The sequence below is a fragment of the Pocillopora damicornis genome, chromosome 7 (genome assembly GCF_964200805.1).
Source record: "Pocillopora damicornis chromosome 7, jaPocDami1.2, whole genome shotgun sequence".
In the NCBI taxonomy this organism is placed as follows: domain Eukaryota; kingdom Metazoa; phylum Cnidaria; class Anthozoa; order Scleractinia; family Pocilloporidae; genus Pocillopora; species Pocillopora damicornis.
Genome location: NC_142676.1, coordinates 1,837,811 through 1,862,749, shown reverse-complemented (window position 1 = coordinate 1,862,749; position 24,939 = coordinate 1,837,811). Strand labels below are relative to the sequence as shown.

Sequence of the window (24,939 nt, the reverse complement as noted above, 5' to 3'; positions counted from 1 at the left end):
ACACCGAGAAAGCACTTGCAATCAGAAAGGAAATCGGCGACAGAAAGGGAGAAGCAGCTGACTACGGAAACTTAGGATCATTGTTTCAGTCACTGTGTGAATACCAAAAGGCTAAAGAATACACCGAGAAAGCACTTGCGATGAGAAAGGAAATTGGTGACAGAGGGGGAGAAGCAACTGGCTACAGAAACTTAGGAACATTGCTTCATTCACTATGTGAATACGAAAAGGCTAAAGAATACACGGAGAGAGCACTTACAATCAGAAAGGATATTGGCGACAGAGAGGGAGAAGCAGCTGACTACAGAAACTTAGGGACAATATTTCACTCACTGGGTGAATACGAAAAGGCTAAAGAATACACCGAGAAAGCACTTGCAATCACAAAGGAAACTGGCGACAGAAAAGGAGAAGCAGCTGACTACGGAAACTTAGGATCATTGTTTCACTCACTGGGTGAATACGAAAGGGCTAAAGAATACACCGAGAAAGCATTAGCAATTAGAAAGGAAGTTGGCGACAGAAGGGGAGAGGCAGCTGACTATGCAAACTTAGGGATATTGTTTCACTCACTGGGTGAATACGAAAAGGCGAAAGAATCCACCGAGAAGGCACTTCCAATCAGGGAGGAAATTGGCGACAGAAGAGGAGAAGCAGCTGACTACGGAAACTTAGGATCGCTATTTCACTCACTGGGTGAATACGAAAAGGCTAAAGAATACACTGAGAAAGCACTTGCAATCAGAAAGGAAATTGGCGACAGAAAGGGAGAAGCAGCTAACTACAGAAACCTAGGGACATTGTTTCACTCAATAGGTGAATACGAAAAGGCTAAAGAATACACCGAGAAATCACTTGCAATCAGGAAGGAAATTGGGGACAGAGTGGGAGAAGCAGATGACTACAGGAACTTAGGATCATTGTTTCAGTCACTGTGTGAATACCAAAAGGCTAAAGAATACACCCAAAATGCACTTGCAATCAGAAAGGAAATTGGCGACAGAAAGGGAGAAGCAACTGGTTACGGAGAGTTAGGATCATTGTTTCATTCACTGTGTGAAGACGAAAAGGCTATAGAATACACCGAGAAAGCACTTGCCATTAGCAAAGACATTGGCGACAGAGAGGGAGAAGCAACCAATTGCAGAAACTTAGGATCATTGTTTCACTCACTGGGTAAGTACGAGAAGGCTAAAGAATACACGGAGAAAGCACTTGCAATCAGAAAGGAAATTGGCGACAGAGGGGGGGCAGCAAGTGGCTACAGAATCTTAGGATCATTGTTTCGTTCACTATGTGAATACGAAAAGGCTATAGATTACACCGAGAAAGCAATTGCCATCAGGAAAGAGATTGGCGACAGAAAAGGAGAAGCAACTGACTACGGAAAGTTAGGAACATTGTTTCATTCACTTGGTGAATACAAAAAAGCTAAAGAATACACCGAGAAAGCACTTTCAATCAGAAAGGAAATTGGCGACAGAAGTGGAGAAGCAGACTCCTACGGAAACTTAGGATCATTGTTTCAGTTACTGTGTGAATACCAAAAGTCTAAAGAATACACTGAGAAGGCCCTAACAATCAGAAAGGAAATTGGCGACAGAAAAGGAGAAGCAGATGACTACGGAAACTTAGGAACATTATTTCATTCCCTGGGTGAATACGAAAAGGCTAAAGAATACATCAACAGAGCACTTGCAATCAAAAAAGAAATCGGCAACAGAAAGGGGGAAGCAAATGACTACAGAAACTTAGGAACATTGTTTCATTCACTGGGTGAATACGAAAAGGCTAAAGAATACGCCAAGAAAGCACTTGCAATCAGAAAGGAAATTAGCGACAGGAAGGGAGAAGCAGCCGACTACGGAAACTTAGGGACATTGTTTCACTCACTAGGTGAATACGAAAAGGCTAAAGAATACACCGAGAAAGCACTCGCAATCAGAAAGGAAATTGGCGACAGGAAGGGAGAAGCAGCCGAGTACGGAAACTTAGGATCGTTGTTTCAGTCACTGCATGCATACCAAAGGGCCAAAGAATTCACCGAGAAAGCTCTTGAAATCAGAAAGGAAATTCGCGACAGAGAGGGAGAAGCAGCCGACTATGGAAGCTTAGGAACATTGTTTCATTCACTGGGTGAATACGAAAAGGCTAAAGAATACACCGAGAAAGCAATTGCAATCAGAACAAAAATTGGCGACAGAAAGGGAGAAGCAGCTAACTACGGAAACTTAGGGACATTGTTTCACTCACTGGGTGAATTCGAAAAGGCTAAAGAATACACCGAGAAAGCACTTGCAATCAGAAAGGAAATTGGCGACAGAAAGGGAGAAGCAGCTAACTACGGAAACTTAGGAATATTGTTTCACTCACTTTGTGAATACCAAAAGGCTAAAGAATACACCGAGAAAGCACTTGCAATCAGAAAGGAAATTGGCGACAGAGAGGGAGAAGCAGCTGCTTATGGAAACTTAGGGGCATCGTTTCAGTCACTGTGTGAATACCAGAAGGCTAAAGAATACACCGAGAAAGCACTTGCAATCAGAAAAGAGATTGGCGACAAAGGGGGAGAGGCAGCTGATTACGGAAACTTAGGGACATTGTTTCACTCACTGGGTGAATACAAAAAGGCTAAAGAATACACCGAGAAAGCACTTGCAATCAGAAAGGAAATTGGCGACAGAAAGGGAGAAGCAGCTGACTACGGAAACTTAGGAACATTGTTTCAGTCACTGGGTGAATACGAAAAGGCTAATGAATACACCGAGAAAGCACTTGCAATCAGAAAAGAAATTGGCGACAGAAAGGGAGAAGCAGCTGACTACGGAAACTTAGGAACAGTGTTTCAGTCACTGGGTGAATACGAAAAGGCTAAAGAATACACCGAGAAAGCACTTGCAATCAGAAAAGAAATTGGCGACAGAGAGGGAGAAGCAGCTGACTACGGAAACTTAGGAACATTGTTTCAGTCACTGGGTGAATACGAAAAGGCTAAAGAATACACCGAGAAAGCACTTGCAATCAGAAAAGAAATTGGCGACAGAAAGGGAGAAGCAGCTGACTACGGAAACTTAGGAACATTGTTTCATTCACTGGCTGAATACGAAAAGGCTAAAGAATACACCGAGAAAGCACTTGCAATCAGAAAGGAAATTGGCGACAGAGAGGGAGAAGCAGCTGACTACGGAAACTTAGGAGCATTGTTTCAGTCACTGTGTGGATACGAAAAGGCTAAAGAATACACCGAGAAAGCACTTGCAATTAGAAAGGAAATTGGCGACAGAGAGGGAGAAGCAGCTGGCTACGGAAACTTAGGAACATTGTTTCAGTCACTGGGTGAATACGAAAAGGCTAAAGAATACACCGAGAAAGCACTCGCAATCAGAAAGGAAATTGGCGACAGAAAGGGAGAAGCAACTGGCTACGGAAACTTAGGAACATTGTTTCAGTCATTGGGTGAATACGAAAAGGCTAAAGAATACACCAAGAAAGCACTTGGTATCGGAAAGGAAATTGGCGATAGAGAGGGAGAAGCAGCTGACTACGGAAACTTAGGAACATTGTTTCATTCACTGGGTGCATACAAAGAGGCTAAAGAATACACCGAAAAAGCGCTTGCAATCAGAAACGAAATTGGCGACAGAAAGGGAGAAGCAACTGACTACGGAAACTTAGGAGCATTCTTTCATTCACTGGCTGAATACGAAAAGGCTAAAGAATACATCGAGAAAGCACTTGCAATCAGAAAGGAAATTGGCGACAGAGAGGGAGAAGCAGCTGACTACGGAAACTTAGGAGCATTGTTTCAGTCACTGTGTGAATACGAAAAGGCTAAAGATTACACCGAGAAAGCACTTGTAATCAGAAAGGAAATTGGCGACAGAAAGGGAGAAGCAGCTGACTACGGAAACTTAGGAACATTGTTTCATTCACTGGCTGAATACCAAAAGGCTAAACAATACACCGAGAAAGCACTTGCAATCAGAAAGGAAATTGGCGACAGAGAGGGAGAAGCAGCTGACTACGGAAACTTAGGAGCATTGTTTCATTCACTGTGTGAATACGAAAAGGCTAAAGAATACACCGAGAAAGCACTTGCAATCAGAAAGGAAATTGGCGACACAGAGGGAGAAGCAGCTGGCTACGGAAACTTAGGAACATTGTTTCAGTCACTGGGTGAATACGAAAAGGCTAAAGAATACACCGAGAAAGCACTTGCAATCAGAAAGGAAATTGGCGACAGAAAGGGAGAAGCAGCTGACTACGGAAACTTAGGAACATTGTTTCATTCACTGGCTGAATACGAAAAGGCTAAAGAATACACCGAGAAAGCACTTGCAATCAGAAAGGAAATTGGCGACAGAGAGGGAGAAGCAGCTGACTACGGAAACTTAGGAGCATTGTTTCATTCACTGTGTGAATACGAAAAGGCTAAAGAATACACCGAGAAAGCACTTGCAATCAGAAAGGAAATTGGCGACAGAGAGGGAGAAGCAGCTGGCTACGGAAACTTAGGAACATTCTTTCAGTCACTGGGTGAATACGAAAAGGCTAAAGAATACACCAAGGAAGCACTCGCAATCAGAAAGGAAATTGGCGACAGAAAGGGAGAAGCAACTGGCTACGGAAACTTAGGAACATTGTTTCAGTCATTGGGTGAATTCGAAAAGGCTGAAGAATACACCAAGAAAGCACTTGGAATCAGAAAGGAAATTGGCGACAGAGAGGGAGAAGCAGCTGACTACGGAAACTTAGGAGCATTCTTTCATTCACTGGGTGAATACGAAAAGGCTAAAGAATACACCGAAAAAGCACTTGCAATCAGAAAAGAAATTGGCGACAGGAAGGGAGAAGCAGCTGACTACGGAAACTTAGGAGCATTCTTTCATTCACTGGCTGAATACGAAAAGGCTAAAGAATACACCGAGAAAGCACTTGCAATTAGAAAGGAAATTGGCGACAGAGAGGGAGAAGCAGCTTGCTACGGAAACTTAGGAACATTGTTTCAGTCACTGGGTGAATACGAAAAGGCTAAAGAATACATCGAGAAAGCACTTGCAATCAGAAAGGAAATTGGCGACAGAAAGGGAGAAGGAGCTGACTACGGAAACTTAGGAACATTGTTTCATTCACTGGCTGAATACGAAAAGGCTAAACAATACACCGAGAAAGCACTTGCAATCAGAAAGGAAATTGGCGACAGAGAGGGAGAAGCAGCTGACTACGGAAACTTAGGAGCATTGTTTCATTCACTGTGTGAATACGAAAAGGCTAAAGAATACACCGAGAAAGCACTTGCAATCAGAAAGGAAATTGGCGACAGAGAGGGAAAAGCAGCTGGCTACGGAAACTTAGGAACATTGTTTCAGTCACTGGGTGAATACGAAAAGGCTAAAGAATACACTAAGGAAGCACTCGCAATCAGAAAGGAAATTGGCGACAGAAAGGGAGAATCAACTGGCTACGGAAACTTAGGAACATTGTTTCAGTCATTGGGTGAATACGAAAAGGCTGAAGAATATACCAAGAAAGCACTTGGAATCAGAAAGGAAATTGGCGACAGAGAGGGAGAAGCAGCTGACTACGGAAACTTAGGAACATTGTTTCATTCACTGGGTGAATACGAAAAGGCTAAAGAATACACCGAAAAAGCACTTGCAATCAGAAAAGAAATTGGCGACAGAAAGGGAGAAGCAGCTGACTACGGAAACTTAGGAGCATTCTTTCATTCACTGGCTGAATACGAGAAGGCTAAAGAATACATCGAGAAAGCACTTGCAATTAGAAAGGAAATTGGCGACAGAGAGGGAGAAGCAGCTGACTACGGAAATTTAGGAGCATTGTTTCAGTCACTGTGTGAATACGTAAAGGCTAAAGAATACACCGAGAAAGAACTTGCAATCAGAAAGGAAATTGGCGACAGAAAGGGAGAAGCAGCTGACTACGGAAACTTAGGATCATTGTTTCATTCACTGGGTGAACTTGACAAAGCTGAAGTACATCTTAGCAAGGCTCTCTCAATTTGCAAAGCCATTGGACATAATATGAATGAGTTCAAATTTCTTTGTGGTCTAACGGTTTTGAAGTTGGCTCAGTCTAATTTCCAAGAAGCGTTTTCGTATCTTTTAAGAACTATTGAAAAATTCGAAAAATTGGGACACTTCGTAAAAGATAATGATTACTTCAAAATATCTTTGTTGGAGGAGCATGGTGCCTTTCCCTATAAGATACTTAGTAAATTGGTTTCTGTTTCCGGGAATCCTGAAGATTCCCTTTACGTCGAAGAACTCAGAGCTCTAGCGGACTTGATGACGGCTCAATATTCTGCCAAACAGCCCCAGTTTTCAGGTGATCCACAATTGGCATTGTTTTGCATTCATGATATCATTAAAAGAGAAGCAAATTGTACTTTTGTGTACCTTTCGGTTGATGATGAAGATGTACGGATTTGGGTTCTCAAAACAAGCGGAGGGATTATTTTCCGACGCAAAAAGGGAAAGGATTCAGACAGTTTTGGAAATGCCGGCTCACTCCCAAATCCGAAAGTGCTTTTTGCGGAGAGTTTCCGCCACTTTGCCATCCCACCCACAGAGAATTACGAAGACCGCTCTTTAAATGACGAACCTGTTCTAAAGTTATCTGGTGATGTTAAGCGATCGCCTCCATCTCACGATGAAACTGAAGATATGAAAACATGTCTGCGTTTGTTCCACAAAATAATTATCGCTCCTGTGGCCGATATTTTGAAAGTGCCTGAAATTATCATTGTCCCTGACAGCTGCATGTATCAAGTGCCATTTGCAGCCTTACTTGACGAGGGAGAAAGATATTTGTCTGAAAAATCCAGGATCCGCATCGTTCCTTCCTTGACGGTCCTCAAGGTCATTCAGGATAGTCCTTCAAACTATCACAGTAACACTGGGGCACTGATAGTGGGTGAACCTGAGGTGAAAGAAGTGATTTACAAGGGAAAGCAAATGATCCTTGATCCATTACCAGGTGCAAGAAAAGAAGCTGAAATGATTGGAAAAATGCTTGGCGTCATTCCATTGTTAGGGAAAGATGCAACAAAGGAGGCGGTTCTTGAACAGATGAAGTCAGTTGCGTTGATACATTTTGCGGCTCACGGAAATCCCGATCGAGGAGAAATAGCACTTTCCCCCGTCAGCACTACTAACAATACTCCACAAGAAGAAGAATACCTTTTGACGATGGCTGATGTATCAAAAGTTAAACTTCGAGCTAAACTGGTAGTTCTAAGCTGTTGTCACAGTGGGTGCGGAGAGATCAAAGTCGAAGGAGTAATTGGAATCGCTCGCGCGTTCTTAGGATCTGGTGCTCGGTCGGTGTTAGTGGCGCGGTGGGCCTTGGACGACGAATCAACGGAGCAGTTCATGAAATGTTTCTACGAACACTTGTTCCGTGGTGAGAGTGCCAGTGAATCTCTTCACGAGGTCAGAAAGTGGATGAGAGGTAACACCAAATATTCTGAAGTGAAAAAATGGGCGACGTTCATGCTGATTGGAGATAATGTCACACTGAGGTAGGTTTTAAGGAGAAGGGGAAAGTCTTGTATTAAAAAAACCGCAATATAAATGACACTCAGGATGGGAATCTACTGAGGCTTAAATCTACTGTTTATGACATGTCAGAAGGAACCAGTATTAATGAAATCACTTTCGTTGTAGAGCTGAACTCAGCGAGACCCTCGAGTTTTGGTTGAGCCTGTTCATTGATATCATCTTAGGGTGTAAAGGGAGACACTGCAGCGCATTTTCTCAAAGTCGGACGATTTGTAAAAGTAACTTTAAAGACTCACAAGCCCCCCAACTCATTTATTTCATGTTATGGAGTAAAGAAAGTATATAAGCTGGTTACAGTAAAGGAAGGATTTGTGTTGTATCTCATATAGTTCCCTGATTTATTCTACTATTGTTGGAAAGACGAATGAGACGAATGGAAGAGTATCTTTGATGATAGCAGGCAATAAGTTACTGATAGACGTAGAGAGTCTTATTTTCAAATCGAGCTGCTGCGAGTAAATTCTCTCACATTCCGCGTCAAATTTCCTTGCTAAAGGCATTGCAGTATCTGAAGTTCACAGCGACTAAACCTGTCATAACAGCAGAAATTCTTGGAAGAACTGAATTGACCCAACAATTACTTTACCGACGAATCAATTCAATATTTTATAACTCCTCGGCTCATGTTGTTAATCTTATCTTACAGGAAAGAAGACATAATCTGCAAGGTTCAAAACTGATCAGCAAATCCTGTACCCTGAGTGAAGCTGACATCTTTGAATACCATCATCTTTGCCTCTGCCGTACGAAACGGAACATTTCGTGTGATACAACAGAAACATTTTTTTTTATGTGAAGCAGTTAATAGTATTTAGGATTTCTCTTAGCAGTCAGGCATGTTTGTCACTTAGATGTTTCGTGAGGGGCCCTCCATTGTCTACACAGCCTGAACAATAAGTTTTAACAAAAACGCGTCAGCAACTTTTGAATAATCTAACGAAAAGGTTATCATTATGATTTATACGCCAGAATGGTTCTTTAGCCTTCTCACAAAGAAAAATAACAGATATGTTGATATTTAGGATGACATATTTTTGTCACATGTTTTCCAGATTACGTTTTTTCATTATGAAAGCGAGATGCCTTGAAATATTAGACTTTTTAAGGCTGGAACGAACTTTGGAATCGATTCGTCCAAAAAATGCATGGTTCGTTAGTTTAGCTAATCATTGTAGACTTTTAGAATACTTCAGAAGTTAGCCCAATCTATATATGAATCATGGGGCCAGCGATACAACTGGACAATTCAATTATCAAATACTGATTTTGTTCAACAGGTCACTCGACCATTCTGTTTTTATTGTAATGAGTCAGATTGGAGTTTCCGGTACCTTGAATAAAAGCTAGTTAATTTTTTTACCTCAGTGTAGGACTAGTTACAATAAGGAAGCTGAGCCCAGCTATATATATATATCGAACAACGGACCAGAAATTCAATCATAGTATTCTGTTATCAAATACAGATTTTGTTGAATGGGCCACTGGACCATTCGTTTTAATTGTCACCGGTTACATTTTAATTTCTTATATCATAAATAAAAGCACATGTTACCCGGACATAAAGTTTTAGTTTTTGTCATTAATTTCACTCTGTAGGGGTTTAGTCGAGATAATTTTAACGAAGCAGTGTATTTCGTCGGATCTTTAGAAAAAACAGGGCTGCAGTATTTTATTGTTCAAATGAAACCTATGTTATAAGTGAGAATGACTTTTGACATTGTAAACGACACCTGATACCAAATGGGATAAACCTCAACAAATGAAAGTCGTTTATGACACGTTTATGCGAATGCACATGCAATCCGACTTCACGTGATTAGCAACACAGGACCAACCGTAATTAGAACTGTATCATTACATCCTTGAATCTGTAAAATTGTGGGACAAAAGTTGTGATGCTTCCATTCAAATCCGACCTCGTCTCCTCTGTATATTTACATTTTCCATTCATCCAAACCGTGTTGTTTGAATCGTTTACGTGATATTTCGAAAGTTTGTCTCTGTTATACCGCAGGGGTTTCATTATTGTAAAAGCGAAATTTCGGTGAACAAAACCCTTTGAAAATGTCATGCATCTTTATCTACCAACGCGACTTAGTCTCCTTCATGACCAAAAGTTGCAAGTTACGTCAGTTGAGACGTTTTTGCTTTGCATCACTGTAAAGAGCGTTATTTGCCAACTGAAATACTTTATCAGCGTGTTTCTTGCAGCCTTCGTCACAATCACTTGGTATGTTAATGGCCATGTTCACCTGATGATGGCTTTCTTGTCGCTGCTCGTTAATTTTAACCTTTTGATAATTCACTCCAAGCAAAGAGATGCCGCTGTTTTGAAACCTTAGATTTAATCCAAAGCTTCTGATTTGCTTGTTCGACTGCTTTTTTCCGTTTTTACGTCTTGCGCTATTTCACGAGCAAATCTTTTTTCTGTGTACGAGTTTGTCCTGGATTGTAGATAACTTGCTCCGTTCCAGGATCAAACATTGCAGGCACAAGCTCACAAGACGTCATTAGAACCCTTCCTTGTCTGAAAACGCATAGAAGAAGAACAATTTTGAACCAGCAAAACTCAGAAAGCGAAGCAGGAGCAGGAGCTGTGAATTTGTTGAAGCAGAGAGACCTGAAAACAGAAAGTAATTTACACAAGATCTGTTGCGTGACCTTGATAAACCGGAAACGGCTCCTCAGGGAAGCTTCCCAGAATGAGGAAAAACAAGAGAACACCGCCTTCATGTATGCTATGCATAGGGTAAAAACCCATTTCTTTGCGCTCAAACCCTTTGCAACAACCTGCTCTGTCAGATCAAGGCGAGGATGAGTCCCGGAGATGCCAGGGAAACCCTTCCTTGATCTATAGACACAGAATACGGACGGTTTCCAATCCGACATTGTCAGGAAAGTGCTGTAACAGCGTGAATACAGAATCAAAGCAATTCATGGAATCTGCGTAAAAACTGTTGAGTGACGTTTGATAAACGAGAAGCTTAGTAATAGGCTGGATAGGTACGGGATTTTTCCCAGAAATAACACAAAGAATTGTTTAACCCCACGAACCAGCTGTTGCTCATCTTTTATTTCGAGTCAAACTTTTAAAGATAAGCTTGCATGATGCCAGTGAGATTCATCCTGGTATAAAAATTTAAAGAATGAGAATGATTTTAAACCAAAAAAATTCAGCGAAGGAAAGCAATTCGTAGAGTTTACGTAATATCTGTTGCGTGACCTTTGATAGAAAAAAGCGGAAGCTGAGTCATTTTCACCCAGTGGGAATTTTCCATGAAGTGAGAGTGTAAAAGTTCAATAATAAATGATGAAAAACACTTTCTTCGAATAGAAACCTCTTCCTCTACCGAGTCACATTTACTAAAAGATGAGGAAATCTACTTGGGTTCTACTCATGATCATCTGTTTGATTGTGATCGCTTGTGCACCAGACGAGAGTTCCGGTTTCGTTCGCAGAGCTCTAAAGAAGGTAGAAAAAACTGTCAGAAAAGTCGTCTTCAAACCAGTGAAAAAAGTCTTCAAGGAGGTGGTAGAAAAACCAGTTAAGTCTGTGTTAAGAGCCGTAGGACTCAAGAAGGTTCGTAAGACGTACAGAGAATTCCAAAAAGAGGTGGTCCATTCTCGAGTGACTTTCACTTAAGATTCATACCAAGTTGAGAAAATCAACCCGTGCCCTAACGGACAACATGATCTACTGAAAACAGAGCAGCCAGTTGAGACTCACTTTGAAGACAACGTGGTCATGACACAGGACAGTTATTGCCGAAAATGCGGACAGCATTTCTTCTACACAAAACATAAGGATGAGCTTTAAAATGCAAGACTGAACTTTAAACCAGCGGGACATTCGTCATTAATTAAATCAAGAATGAAATGTTGTTAATTATTTCGTTATCTCCGAAGAGCTGGAAATTGTTCACTGAGTGTCATTAAGAAATAAATAGCAACCTCTGTTCGTTAAAAATACATTAATTCCAATTCCTTTTTTTTTCTGACAACTCGTACTTGCGATTAACTAGAATTTGAATAAATTCTAGTTCGTTAACTTTTTCGGATCGTTAAGATGTCATGGACTTTTTTATCATACTTAATATAGGAGCCTCTGCGTCCACAATTCTTTCTTTTTTCCTGGAAAAACTCTAAGAACATCGCTCGTGTATCGGTCGATGTACTATTAATGAAGATTGTGTAACTCCTAAGTTTATAACTTCTCGGTAGCCTGCAAATTGTCCCCCCTTGTCTCTGTACAAGCCAAGTGAGGCACACAGTTAGAATATTCAGCCTAGCTATATCGTTTTGGCTCCCATCGCAGCTTTGCAGCTTTTTAAAAAAGCTGCAATGCAATGTCCTGCAATGAGAATTGATGCACACTACTGATCAATGGTCTGGAATATTTCGTTACAGTTCTACGCTCAGCCTGACTCAGGTCAGCTGTTGGTATTGAGAAGCGATGGCCTGTGTAAGGAGCGGTTTTAATACAGGACTTAGTGCAGTAACTTGGTTGATTTGACCGAGCGTCATAAAAAAACCATTCCTGTCGCCATTCCACATTTCGAACAAACTGTTACGGCACTTTGGATTGACAGCCGTTTAGATATCTCCACTGCCCCACGGTCTTTGCTTGAAGAAACAGTTATTCCAAGAAGTCTACTATTTTTTATTGTGATCCATTTGACGGAAATGTGCAGAAATTGTCGCGACGCCGAATCCCTCTTCGCGGAAGTCATGTCGATGACTCGGGCAGCTGTATGTCGTCTCCAGAACAAGAAAAGGAGAAAGAATTTGCGTAGCACTTGATATCCGATCATGATTATTAGTCAGTCGAAAACCTTTGCTATTCCGGGGCGGACCCGTTCCTACCACGAAGTCGAGATAAGTCCTCTGGGACTTCAATGCCATAAATAGTGAACTACGGCCCTGCGCAAACGAAAGGAAATCAGTTAAGTAAGGTGAACTAAGAGTAAAGTTCACCTCAAGAGAAATTTCTCGGAACGGTTAGTCTCCAATCATGTATAGTTGATTGTGTTACTTATCTTCGCCTTCTGTGACCCCAGTCACTCAAGCGTTTTCCTGTCGAGTGTAGCATGCAGGGCCGTGGCTTTACCGCTACATCGTGGTGTAAAGGGTCCATGAAATGCGATCGGCCCCGTCCCTTTTCCGGTCAACGCGCGCAGGAGTAATTCTCAATAACTGCGACCAGGTGTTAACTGGGAACCGCGAACAGTGTAGCTCTGCAAGAGTCGGTGGTCTCTCGCGTACTTGGCCCCGCCCCCACCCCCTCCCTCTCCTATTCCCCCCCCCTACCAACCGGAAAAGAAAACGCCTGACTTCAGGTTAGTTACTCCAAATTCCCGAGATCTGAAATTTTAAAAGAATTATACCATAACAACACAAAATTTAAGTATCACCATGTTGTTCCACCCTTTCAAAATCTGTTTTAAAACAGTTCTCTATTTCTTTCCTTGTTCCTCTTTTCATGATCACAGAATTTTTTCACTGAATTTCTAGTCTCTTTGCATCCATTTTACTCCTTATGAGAAAAGAAGAAATAGAGAGCTGACTAAAGTATATGTACAGTAAATCATGGAGACACTTAACATTTTGGACGAAACCATTCGACTCGGAGACCAGTAAGTCGGGCGGGAAAAGTTAACAATTAACCACAACTCAAACCTCAGGACAAATTATTTGATCACCGATATTCAAGTGTTAGAAACTTAGAGTGGAAAAATTTATTCAAAACGGCCATATTAACTGGCAGTGTTCAAAAGCTTAATGTTATTACAATCGACCTGAATTTCAGCGCAACATTTTTTTGGTAATTTCATTTTGTTTTGTTCTGCACTTTAGATGTAATTTTCAAACACGAGACCTGGTGCTTCCGAGAAACTTTCCTATCCAGTTGCCACAACTGATGCAGGACAAGAACCTCGTCAGCAAACGTCACCTGCTGTGGAAGAGAAAACAGTACAAAGCGAAAAGACAACTGAAAATTCTGTTCCAGCGGGTTCTTCTCTAAACTCAGTCGAAGAAACCAAACTTTCCAGCGCGTACTCAGCATTGGATGGGGAAGCTTTGATGGAGATGTCAAGTAAAGATACATGTTTAAAAGAATGTGGGGATGGAATAACGCATTCTGCCTCTCCCTACCGGAGAGAATCCCATGAACATGACCAAAGTCACTCTGCCTTGTCTTCAGGAGATTGCAAAAGACTTTTTGAAGAGATTTCAGGCGAGGAGCAGAGCTGTAAACGAGATCGAAAAAGACATTAGCGCCTTAATGAACGAGGAGAATCAGCTATCTGGGAGGAATTCAACCTATGACACGCATGTAGATATATCTTTTGAAAATCTAGACGATCATTCATCTTTTTCAATCCAGGCTCATTTTGAAAAGGCTAACAACTGCACTGTTTTGTCTGGCTCTCAGAAAATGATGCTATAGTCGAGAAGAGTAGAAGATCCTCTCTGGCAAATAGCTGTAAAAATCGTCCGAGATGTCTGTGTTCTTATCGGTTGCCATGAGAATTATCTCCGATACGCGAGCTGGGTGGATGAACCGAACGATGACATGATTGAACTTGATACCACTGCAATGCCCTGTAATGATGCATTATCAAACGAAAAGGTAAACTGACTCAAGATCCCTTTCCTTGTGGGATGCCTGCGAGGCATACCTCGTTGAAATTCTGGCTGTTTTTTTCCTGGTAGACACCAATGGCGAAGTGGACCAATGGGATTTCTAAGAGCAACGTTGTTTACTTTCGGTCTCACAAATCAACGAAAACGATTTAAAAGAGCATTAATTTTATAGGATGGTACAGATTTTTTTTCCGTTGAGAAAAATCCTTGTTTGAGTGCGCTTTAAAATCCCAAAAGATAATGCATTCTTTAACAACACTCCTGTGGTCTTTTGAAGACATAACTCGTCTATTTGTCTTTTGATAAAAATTAATAATGGTAACAGAACCGGGTGGAATTCAATTCGGTCTGTAATCATACGAGTGATGAATAAAATCGTACTTCCGTAAGTTGGACGATGCGAAGTCCTGTTACAAATTAATCACAACTATGACAGAATTTGTGAGAGAATACCAACTTTTCTCTTCACAGATCACAATCCCAGAAGGAAATGATAACGATTCGGAGAATATTGACAAATTATGTTCTGACGGAATGGCTTCCACAGCTCTCGAGTCAACTCATTCAAATACAGAAGAGCCTAGCATGGAAACTTCCTCTTTCCAGACTGACCAATTGGAAGTGGCGTCTGTAAATGCATCATATGATGCACAGAGGACTCCAAAGATGCCAGTCAAAAGAGCGTCCCTGAGGCGTGGTCAGAAAAAACGGTCTGCTTTAAAGAAGAGAAGGAAATCATTAACATTTGGGAGGAAGGAGAATGAAACTAATGAATCGAGGAAAAAGCTGACCTTGGAAAAATCGACAGCTCAAGTTGCAGGCCTTAACTTCAATCAAGGGAACTAATGTCGGGAGATCTGTTGGTGAGAACCTTAAAATTATTGAATGTGATTTAATTGCAACCAAAGCAGTTGTTCGAAAATATAAGTCTGGTATATACCAGTCTGGTATCTAGTTGGTTTTTTTTCATCGCAGTCTATGACTGCATTGGAAAACTTGCGTCATCAGGGAATGCGCTGACCTTATCTGTGTGCCGATATGTGATATTTTCAATCAATCTATTAGCCAAAGGAAGTTCCCAGATGATTGGAAATATGCAAGGGTTACACCTCTCTTTAAACAGGGTAACCGCGATGATGTCAACAATTACCGCCCAATATCGGTGATTCCAATAGTGGCGAAAGTGTTTGAAAGGATAGTTTACGATCAATTGTATGCCTATCTGGAAGAACATGATATTCTATATCAAAATCAATCAGGGTTTCGTGCTACTCATTCAACTGTAACAGCATTGTTGGAAGCGACAGATTCTTGGGCATATAATATTGACAACGGGAAAATCAATGGAGTCATTTTTCTAAATTTGAAAAAAGCTTTTGACACTGTTGATCATCAGATCCTCCTATCGAAATTAAACTATTACGGCATACATGGCAAATCTTTCAAATGGTTTCAGTCATACTTGGAAAACCGCACACAGAAATGTTCTGTGAACGGGTCGCTGTCCAGCAGCTGCTCATTAACTTGCGGCGTCCCCCAGGGGACCATCCTCGGTCCACTATTGTTTTTAATTATATATCAACGATCTTCCAAATTGTTTATCAAATTGTGAGCCGAGGATGTATGCTGACGACACACACCTTACATATGCGGGCGGTGATCTTGAGAGTATACAGCTTTGTCTGAATGAGGACTTAACAAACGTTTTCAACTGGCTACAAGCGAATAAACTCACACTGAATATGACAAAAACCGAATTCATGCTAATAGGGTCAAGGCAGAGACTGGGTACTCTCACAGCTTCACCAACAATTAGAATGAACAGCACTCAGGTGAGCCAGGTTACTTCTACAAAATCGCTTGGTGTGATTATAGACGATAGGCTCGATTGGCATAGTCACATCGAAAAATTAACAAAAAAGATTGCCTCTGGTATCGGGTGCCTAAAGCGAATCAGGCATCTGATCCCAGCATCGACCTTACATCTGCTTTACCAAGCTTTAGTAAAACCTCACTTTGATTACTGTGACATTGTCTGGGGTAGATGTGGGATAACGCTACGAGATAAGCTGCAGAAATTACAGATTAGAGCAGCCCGTGTTTTGACATTTTCCAGCTATGATGCCGATGCAACTAAGCTACTTGAATTTTTAAGTTGGAAAAATCTGACAAGCCAGCAGGAAATTCATAGAGTTACCATGGTTTTCAAATGTCTGCACGGGCTAGCTCCTGAATATCTTAATTCTAAGTTTAAATGGCGTAACTCTGCTTATGACCTCAGGGACTCTGAAAATAAACTCAATGTTCCTCTACCTCGCACTAACTATTATCGAAAAAGCTTTAGCTATAGTGGAGCCACATTATGGAATAGTCTTCCATGTGATATAAGGAACACAGAGTCTCTGGGGTTATTTAAACGCAAGATCAATGCCACTCTATAACGCACGGCATTCACGGAAAACAGCTTTTAAATATTAGTTAGTGTTTTAATTTTTAAATAGTTTTAGTTAATGTAATTGCTGATGAATTGTTTCGTGCTTAAATAAAGATTATACTATACTACTATACTATCCTCTCAGTCTATAATATTCAGCACTGAAACCATTCGTGACTGGGTTATCCAAGTTTTCCTGCGCTGCCGGGGATGTTAACATACAAGTATAAGGTTGGTTTAAGCGTCATTGGCGTCAAGCTCTCAGTAATATTGCTCTTTTTTGCTTGATTGACGATATGCACCAAGCTTGACAGCTTTTTTAATGGAGACGCGTCTGACAGCAACGCGTAAGCACAAAAGTTGTGATAGACTTCCACAGGGGACATGTAGGAAAAATTCCAGGGAGAACACTGGAGCGTTAAGTTTATCAACTATCTATCTTACTTGGAAACCGAGAAATCTTCTGAAGAAGTTAACTTTTTATTACCAACTGTTAATTCCTTTACTTTTTCCGAGTAAAAAAACTGCTGTATTCACTTTTAGAGGGATCTACAATCGAAAACAGCGAAAATCCACTTCAGAAGGAACGAAGGCAGGTAGGAGACGAAGAAAGGCTGTCATCTCTAAAAGGATTTATTTTCCTTAAAGGTAACAATCAATTGTGAAACTTACGCTTTACTGCGGTCCTTTCTTTCAGAGGTCTCTGCATCCAGGGAATGAAATTTTTGATGTGCAAGCTTTAAGAGCTTGTACATAAGAAAAGTTTCCTACCAGGTTTTGGACAGCTCCATCCCTCACCACCCCCTCCCCCCCTCCCAAACTTTTTGTTTCAGGTTTGGAGAGGATCGAAATCCGAAATCTACGCGGTGTTTACCACTATATATATCAAGTCTTATACTTTCGAAATTTCTTTTATCAGACGCAAGAACTAAAGATGGAGAAGATATAATCGTTGTGAATCCCTCGAAGATTCCCAGTAAAAGAGATTTCGCAGGGACGAAGGAATACAATGAAATAATGGCCCGTCTGCTATTGTAAGTGTTTTAATTTTTCAATCTCCTCATTAATTCAATGGCGACTTACATAATGGATTTCAGAAGCATTCCCAGCTGATGATTCAAAGGGTACGCAGATCTATCTTTGTGTACAAATGACAGCCAATAAGAGGAACACAGAGTTCTGTACAACTAAATCATCAGATGATTTGGTTCAGTTTATCAACTGAGCAGATAATGTGAATTGGCCACCGTAGAGAGTTTGTAAGCTGAGCTTCGTTTAGAGTCTGTCGCTCTTATAATACCCCTAACCGACGGTGCACCACAATTTCTTTCGATTTTTCCACCCCTCCCCCCCCCCCCCCCCAAAAACCCGGCTTAATTCAGCTACGTCATCGCTCTATTAGCTGCATATCTTCTCTTGTATCGTCGTTCTTTGAGGTTTGGGGTAAAGGTACGATATACTGATTATCACATAAAGAAAGCGATAGCATTTGCTTTGATGTAGAACTGCAAGCTCACGAATTTTGAAGCAATTTTCAACTGACTACCTAGAGTTATCCGGGCCGGACCGGTTTAACCTCTTTTCGCTCAATATTTGGTTCAGCTCGCGCTACTTTCTAAAACAATCAGATGCCAAATTAAGACCAATCCCACGACTCGGTCACTCTATTTGACAGTGATTCAGGCAGTTCGCTTGTTTTCCCCTTAAGTTCTTACTTGTGGCTTTTACTGTTTTCATTTATTACGACTGGCCATTGTGGTTTCTTCAGTTTTGGTATTAAAAACTTAATAAAAAGGCTACTATTAAATTATAACGAGATATCAATCTCAACTTTTTTAATCAGCTGCTAAGATTCTTTACCAGCTCCCCTCGTGCTAAATCCTTTAAGCCTCCTTTTCAGGTTCGTTCAGGAATTCACTGAAGAGGAAGTGAAAAGCGAAAAGTTTGTGGTCGCAGTTCATGCTGTTACACAGAGAAGAAGCAAACTGCGTTCCCGAAAATGGGCGACGGAATTTTACAAGCTATTGATGAATCGGTGAGATGTACGAGTAGAGAAAATGTGTATCGTTTAACTAAGACAAAAATAATCATACAAACAGCCACATTCAAATAATCGTTGTGCTTTCCACCCTTGGGCACGTTATACCATCGTTTCTTCTCTTTGTCTCACGCAAAAAATTCAAGTTGAGTCCGGCCGGTGGGAGAAGTAGCAAAGGTCTCACTTTGCGTCAATACAATCTCGTTTCCAGGTTTCCCTCTTGCCGAATCTAGTGAATCGCGCACTTTCCGACCACTGGTCGAATGAACAAGGACTCTAGGGACGAGATCGGTTCAAGGTTGTCTAAGATCACGGGTTATAACATGATTTAATAAATCTAATGAGCTAATAAGACCGTGAGTTAAGACAGAACATCGTTTTTTGCTTATGTTGGCTTAATCACAGCGATTCCGTAAATATTTCTTTAACTTTGATTGTCTGCGGATTGAATGTCTCTTCAAACTTGTCAAAAAGTCTACATGTCGAGCTTTGTAGTCAGTGTTATTTATATAATTTATATAATTTATATAACAACTTTATTGGGTACGTCTACGGATAGACGGACGCCAAATGGGTTAGTGCAGCGGGACATGGAGTCCCATACGGGGCACTACCCCTCTTAAATCCACCCAACCCAACCCAGGGGAGGACATCCATCACACAGTAATCTCGTGCGTGGGAAATTAACGTCTCCTACCCCAAACCCTGCAGGAGACGGGACCTCCGGCTTAACGTCTTATCCGAGAAGACGAAGCAAGGTGAGTGAAGCGGCTTGCTTAAGGCCACGACGTAGTGCCCCGGCCAGGACTCGAACCCGGGCCGTCCGACCCAGAGTCCAGCGCTCAGACCACTGGACCACCCACTTTGTGTTCAGCCTTGCTCCCTGTATTATTTTTTGCAGATATCAAAACAGACTCGTCCGCTGTGTTTTCTTCAAACCATCTTTTAAACTGAGGGCTTTGGTAATACTTTCAAAGCCATTTTTCTCGTAAGTATTCTATCTCACAAAGGTACTGACAGAAAAGAGTATTCACAACTTGATACGCTCAATGTGTTTCTTTCACGGCTTCCTGAATCCAAATTTAATATACAAACTTATACCTTCTAGTGACTATTTGTATTTCAGCCGATTGACCGACCGACCTAACGAAGAACGTCCGTCAGTCAGGTTGACCACTGGTAAACAGGTTGAAGAACGTCTGACCCGCCGACTATTTGATGGACCGACCAACCGAAACACGTTGACTAACAAACTGACTGACTAAATATCACCGTAAAAATCTTGCCGAAAACTTTCTGGTTTTGTATTTGACTGATTGACTGACCACCTGACACCTTTGAGTAACAAAAAAATTAACCGTATCCCCTCGCATAAAAGAATATCACAATGAAAAAATTTCGAAAGATGAGTGGTTTCGTTGTTTATGTCACAGAAACGACATGAGGGAAAAAATTGTTATCGTGAAGAGCAGACGAAAATTTTCTAAGGCTCAAGGTAAGGATGCATGTAAATTTGACAACACTGCCCTCATTAGTGTGTACTGAGGGCTTCTTTTCTGAGCACCGGTATTTCTACTGTGTGTAGTTTTGTACGCCGGTTACACAACTGGTAAAAATTAATCACGTTCAATTTTCATTTTTAGGTTTACCAGACAGTGATTCAACCGAACAGACATAATGAATAAGTCTAATTTTTTTCCTTTACTCCAGTGTTGCCTTAAGTAAGAATTACTTGAAGAATTACTTGGAAAACAATATTACTGAATACTGCAACAAAGATGGATACTTTCTCTCTTTTGACATCGTTTAACACCAAATAAAGAAATACTTTGTTTAATTTTACCCTTCACCATTATTCGTTTAACGTTTTCCAACATGTCCAAGTTCTTCTTGTTTCCGTTTTCTATCAGCATATTTCCTACACCTTCTTTTTCTTTATGTTATTTTCATTTCTCTCTAATTGACAATAAATGGCACTTTGTTCTGTGGCCGCTGAAATGCAAATCTCCACGTCTTTCACAGAAAAATAAAATTGGGCAAATCGCATGGTTAGAGACTTGCTTTATGAAGCTTAGATATTAGAGGATTTGTTCCGGTGTTGGTATTATTAAGTTTCCATGCACACCTTCCTTTCTTTTTATCCTCTGTTTCTGCCTGTTCAGCATTTTCCAAGGCCGTAACTTGCAGAAACAGCGTCCAGAATAATCTCAGAGTTTCGGAATTGTACGCTAGGCAACAGAATCAGTCACGATGGTGTAGTTTTCTTACTCTTTGTAAGAGTGATATTTGGCCAAAATAGAAGTTCTTGATGGACGCGTACGGAATAACACTTGATGGTTAGAGAAATGTGGAACAGTTTCAATCGAATGCACTGATGGGTGGATTCTTCTCCTTTGGCAGCTGGTTTTGTTATTCATTATTAATAGTCGAATGTGACCACCATTTTTATTAAAAAAATGTTAAAACCAATCACGATTTAGACGTCCCTTTTTTCAGGAAAGTCCTGGCACATGGCGATAATGTTATGCTTAACTTTGTTCGAGTCATTTTAGCTCGGCATGATCCACGCTTAATTTCCAATTACTACTTTACTGAAAACCTTTGGTAATAATTTTGCTAAAAAGGCCGACAGAAACCCAATTGACAACTTTTTTTGGTCGATAATGATCAACGCATTACATCCGTCTCGCAAATAAATGAGTTAAGTTCGAAGTTCGTCATCTTAATTCTAACGATAAGTTTTCAATGCGAAGGGGGAAATTTTATTCGTCAGGATTCTACATTAAGTTTCGCAAACTTTGTTAAAAATCCTTTCTCTAAACTGGCATCTCCAATCCTGGCTTCGTTGAAGCTGTTGACTCTCGATGAATGTGCTTTAGAATGTCTTACAAACAAGTGGTGCTTCTTCATAAACTTTGCGACAGTGTCTGGAGGTATAATGACAAATATGAGTGTGAGTTACTGAACGCTGATATGTTTAAACAACTAGTTAAGTTTGCTGCAAGTAGAGATTTTCATCACTACAGTAACAAGGTTAGTTCTAACTTTACTGTTGTGTCGTTGATTTTAAAGTAGTTCTTAATCGCATGCTGCCAAGGCTTAAATTCTCTGAAATACGAACCAAGATATCCAACTAATGTTACGGTGAATTTAGCACTGTTCTAACATACCAAATATCTTCCTATTTATTTCATTTTGAACCAGTCGCGATATTTAAAGAAACACAAAGGTGAGTTTTTGGAAAGCAATTTCTTGATGAAAACCAACCATCGACACTCTCTTGGATTTTTAATATTAATTCTGACACAGTGAAACAATAGAGATATCTGCAAATCATTTATTTGTTTCGCCTCTAACAAGTACATATGTTTTGTACCAAGGACATGCGTCTTGCATCAATTTGATGATCAATTTTTTAGTTTCATTGATGAGAAGGCTCGAATTGAATTCGAGCCTTCTCATCAAAAGCACGTATTGTTCAACTTCAAATAAAACCAAGAGAATACGAACTGATATTCTCTAGATAAAACCATTACCGAGTGCAGTCAGAAGCACACAAAAACAAACTCAATAAACTAAATAAGAAAATAACTCAAATTACAAAGATGGAATATGAAAAATAAAACTAAACTCCTTCATGATGAATTGAGCTATGCCGAGCCATCAAAACTTTTGAATGGCTAGTTCTGTTTTAACACAGATGCCAACAACTTTTTCAACAGGTCACTTTTTAATCTGCGAGGGTGAATCTGGCCAAATGAGATGCAAAAAAGAGGGAAAGATAAATATTCTGTCTGCAAACTATGGCAGGCTAGATTTTTGCACATTTCCTCACTGGATGACTACTGACACCAACTGCTGCTCAGGGAATCCTCTTGCTCAAGTGCAGCAAATTTGCAAAAGAAATTTTACCCTTGAGCTGGAAGCCACTAATGTGTTTCTCGTAGATGGCCCATGCATGGGAACATATAAGTATCTATTTGTTGAATATCAATGTCAATGACACTTGACACTTGACACTCAGAAAATTTAAGGTAACTTAACCCTTAAAGTCTCAAGATCTGATTTTTAATTCGGATCAATATCAGTATCTGGGCAACTGCCCACCTACCCCTCCCCTAACCCGACATTAACCCTAACTTGTTATCAATAGACTGTTGTTGGGTTAGGGGAGGGGTAGGTGGGCAGTTGCCCAGATACTGATATTGATCCTTATTGATTGATATTAATTCTTCCCTCTGGCTGCTACACATTCCTTGTAAATAAATCAGGAGAAGTTGGTGTTAGATCAAGACTACTACTTTCTACCTGATAAGTTTGAGTATTCTCATTACATGTTGGCTGGATAATGCGTGGATGTTACAGGGAGAAGTTACATGTTCATCACTTATGGGAGTTATAAGGGTTAAGAGACTTAATCTCAGATGATCCGAAGTCTGTACCTATGCTCCCAGCTTCCTCTCCCTGAGTAGAGAGGTATACTACTACCATATTTAAAAATTTTACCTATGTGCTTGATGATACTGATTGCAATTGAGTACCACCTGCCAATTAGGCTACATGCATTGCAAAAAAAGAGCAGTACAAGGCAGTGCCTTCCTTGCTAAAAGTGCAAAAATGAAATAACCACAGAGAAATGAAGATGTACAGAAAATATTACTGGCAGTGGTAAAACGGCTCCCTAAATATTTCACCTAGGGCTGTGGGTGGAAGTGCGGGGGAATCTATCTTGTATGATACAACAATAGACTGAGAAGCTACAGTATCAGGCTCTTCTGCCAACAAATGGACTGCAATAAATAATAGTGAAGGCAGCAAGTGGAGTTTCAATGGAGTTTAATTTTTCAATCACAAGTATATGATTACAGACCAACCTCGATAACACGAAATCCCGTTACCAATCAATCATAACCATCACAATTAAAACAAAAAAAAACAGTAACATTTATTTGAGAAGATATCTCTGGTAGAGACATTTTCTAAAGAGAAAAATTGTTCTATTTTTGAAATTCCACAGGTTTGTAGGGCAATTAAGTGGTTGTTGCTATGGTTATTGTAATCAATTCTGATTGGAGGATTTAGCTGAGTGGACCTGGTATGATTGGCTGCTTTAGCTATCTGATTGCAGATGTCCAATGACAGCCAACTGTTTGATTAATGATGATGAATGATGAAGCAGCTAATGCACCAATCACATTTCAGGAAATTGTGATGGTTATAATTATCTGTAGTAATTTAACAACCATCCCAATCAGGGGTTTCAAAATGTTTTAAAGTAGGCATCAGATCTTTGAAAAAGTAGGTGACTAGGAAAAGTTTATTAACCCTTTAACTCCCAAGATCTGATTGTTAATTCTCCCCTGTAGCTACTACAAATCTCCCTGTAACTTAGTTATGAGAATTTGGTGTTAGATTGAGACAACAATCTCCACCTCAATGATAAGTTTGAGTATTCTCAATATCTCTTTTCTGGATAAGGTATGGATATTGTAGGGAAAAGTTACATGTTAAACACTTCTGAGAGTTGAAGGGTTAAGGGCATTAAAGGTTATTATTTTGAGCAGAGCAGCAGGCAACATGTTACCAAGTGGCCAGCAGAACTCTGGCAGTAGCCAGCTTGTTTTCAACCCTTGGCTAATTCTCCAGAGCAGAGCTATCATGAACAGCAATATCTTAAGTGAGCATATGAAACTGAATACATGCATGTTATAAGTATTAGCTTTATTATTAATATTATACAGTCAAGCAATAAAACATTGTAAGGGGTTACACACAATCAATCACTGGATGACAGGTGACGAAAGCCTGAAACAAATAGAGGCTGAAACAGATACAAACGTATCTCTAAAATTTGTCTCTGTAGGACCAAAAAAAAACAAAAACTACTTAAATTCTTTTAGCATAGGTAATGACATGTCAAGCACAATTCACTGTTAATCAAAACTATAACAAATTTTTCAAACGTGATTGTTTATCACCAGCCCAATTTGAGCACTAATAGGACTGTGTACATGTCATGCTTGTTATTAGACAGCATAATAGGACAGTTGAAGGGACAGTTAACACATCATGCCTGTGTAAGTGGACAGAACACCTCATGTGCAGGCACTGTTGTCTCCCATTTCGCCAAGTTAACTAGTTTTTTCTTTATTCTTTTTCTTAAATTTTCTAACATGTATAATCAATGTCTAATTTCTTTATCAAATCATGTTATAGTTTTGATTAATTGGTAGCAGGAC

The 24,939-nt window shown here is 40.3% G+C and overlaps 1 protein-coding gene across 1 annotated transcript; it reads left to right on the top strand.

Annotated features, from left to right (window-relative positions):
• The first annotated feature begins 24 nt into the window (after nt 1–24).
• LOC149041974 (uncharacterized) lies at nt 25–9,146 on the top strand. The gene is made up of 2 exons (XM_089211943.1): nt 25–7,543; nt 8,230–9,146. The coding sequence occupies exons 1-2, from the start codon at nt 141–143 to the stop codon at nt 8,261–8,263; spliced, it is 7,437 nt and encodes a 2,478-aa protein (XP_089068069.1). The 5' UTR covers nt 25–140; the 3' UTR covers nt 8,264–9,146.
• Nucleotides 9,147–24,939: the final 15,793 nt, after the last annotated feature.

Coding starts and splice junctions, on each gene's coding strand:
- LOC149041974 (XM_089211943.1), top strand. CDS start 141: ATGAGAAAGGAAATTGGTGACAGAGGGGGAGAAGCAACTGGCTACAGA. Junction 7,544..8,229: donor GGAGATAATGTCACACTGAG/GTAGGTTTTAAG, acceptor CTTATCTTACAG/GAAAGAAGACATAATCTGCA.